The following is a 2,090-nucleotide window of genomic DNA, read 5'->3' as shown; positions in this document are numbered from 1 at the left end:
CTCTCTTTCCATCTCCCTCCCCCCCCCTCTCTCTCTCTTTCCCCCTCCCTCCCTCCCTCCCTCCCTCTCCCTCTCTCTTTCTCTCTCCAAACAAACTAATTAAATCTCTCTCGTTAAACAATGGGAGCTAATGAATGTGTGACACAGAGCCTGATAATGGTGGAGTTCATTAGGCATTCACGTCATTGTCAGGACGTGTGCCCATGTGTTCAAAGGGACAGCTGTCACAGGACAAGACAGGGAGGAATAGCTTGTATTGTTGTTCAGACAGGCTGAAGCACCTGTTGCATTGGGGTTTATTGTGTGTGTGTGCGTGTGCGTGTGTGTGTGCGTGTGTGTGTGTGTGCGTGTGTTTCTGAGTATGTACACGTAGTGTGGTATGCAAGGTCTATGGTGGAGGGTCCAGAATTTGCATACTTGGCACACACACACACACACACGATTCTCTTCCAGCAGCAATTTGCTTGTAATAATAGAACAGTTATTCAGAAGGGATCAGCTCTCAACCCTCATAACTGCCACTGCAACATTTGGCTGTTCTCCTACGCAGTCCTGTCAACTGATATGATTATGGATATATGATTATACATAATCGTAAAGTCAGAGATTAGCTTGACCCTCCCTTTGCTCCCTACGCAGAGGATCAGCTGAATCAGCTCACACTGACCAGTAACAGTCTCTCTGTCTCCCCCTCCCTCCCTCCCTCTCTCCCTTCCTCCCTCCCTCCCTTCCTCTCTTCCTGAAGGTGGAGGAGGATGACTTGGTCCTGACCCCGGACGGGACCAGAGAGTTCCTGACCTTCGAGATCCCCCTGAGCGACTCCGGTTCGGCGGGCCTGGGCGTCAGCGTCAAGGGGAACCGCTCCAAGGAGAACCACGCCGACCTGGGCATCTTCGTCAAGTCCATCATCAACGGAGGAGCCGCCTGCAAGGTCCGTCCGCCGGGCCGTCCGTCCGTCCGTCCGTCCCAGAACCGGACCTAGCGCAGCTCTAAAGCCCCGATGACGTGTTCTGAATTCGTGAATTTAACGAGTCGGTCGCAGATTCTGACAGTTGTGATTTTGCCGTGTTGTCATTTGCCTCGACAATGATCTGACGATCAAATGAGATTTATATGTTATTATATTTTGCGAATGCTAAACACGTTCATTAGCTGGTCACGCACAGCTAGCCAGAGTGCTGAACCGAGGTTCTCTGTCTGTATTCACAATGTTCAATTCAGCATAACTTTACAGATCTCCTCGGGGGGGGTTAGGGTTAGGGGGGGTGAGTTGTTTTTTTCGGTTCGCGACATCACTGCTCTTTTTCCGAAAAGTCGTGAAATTTCGTTGACGTCGAGCGCAGCGAATTATGCATGTCGGTGAACTCACACCTGTCACTCCCTGTGCGGACAGGACGGGAGGCTGAGGGTGAACGACCAGCTGATCGCGGTGAACGGGGAGTCGTTGCTAGGGAAGACCAACACGGACGCCATGGAGACGCTGCGCATGTCCATGTCGACGGAGGGGAACAAGCGAGGGAGGATCCAGCTGATCGTCGCCAGGAGGGTCACCAAGCACGGCCAGGTAACCATGACGACCGTGGAAACGCGTCTGAAACCGTGTATGTCTGCTGATTGGTCTCCCGAAACTGCTGTGCGTGCGCTAATTGGACAGACTCGACTGAAGTGCGCTGAAGTACTTCTCTGATTGGTCTAACTAAACGACTACATGTCTGTTGATTGGTCTAACTAAACCGTGTGTGTGTGTGTGTGTGTGTGTGTGTGTGTGTTTTGATTGGTCCAACTAAACTGTCTGTGTCTGTGTGTGTGTGTGTGTGTGTGTGTGTGTGTCTGTGTCTGTGTCTGTGTCTGTGTCTGTGTCTGTGTCTGTGTGTGTGTGTGTGTGCTGAAATACTCTAATCCCCAGGGCCTCTATGTGTGATGTGTGCAGGCTTGGCAGAGAAGGTCAAAGTCCACACTGACTCTGCCTTCTTCTTTCGCTAAGACGTCATTGTTCTTAAGAGGACTTTTTAATCCATGACACATGTTCTTCGGCCCAAATAAAGATTAAAGTGTTTCCTGATGACTTCATCATATTTTCTGTATGAGTT

The 2,090-nt window shown here is 50.7% G+C and overlaps 1 protein-coding gene across 1 annotated transcript in view; it reads left to right on the top strand.

Annotated features, from left to right (window-relative positions):
* Positions 1-745: 745 nt before the first annotated feature.
* Positions 746-2,090, top strand: part of LOC310824910 (partitioning defective 3 homolog) — a gene marked incomplete at both ends in the record, with an annotated part of 4,353 nt that continues 3,008 nt past the window's right edge. The window contains 2 exons of the mRNA XM_083698166.1: positions 746-931; positions 1,394-1,564. Of these exons, the coding sequence (XP_083554292.1) occupies positions 746-931; positions 1,394-1,564 (357 nt within the window). The remainder of the gene's footprint in view (positions 932-1,393; positions 1,565-2,090) is intronic.

Source organism: Argentina silus (assembly GCF_951799395.1).
Source record: "Argentina silus genome assembly, contig: scaffold_760, whole genome shotgun sequence".
NCBI classification, from domain to species: Eukaryota; Metazoa; Chordata; class Actinopteri; order Argentiniformes; family Argentinidae; genus Argentina; species Argentina silus.
This window is presented reverse-complemented; position numbering and strand designations above follow the sequence as displayed.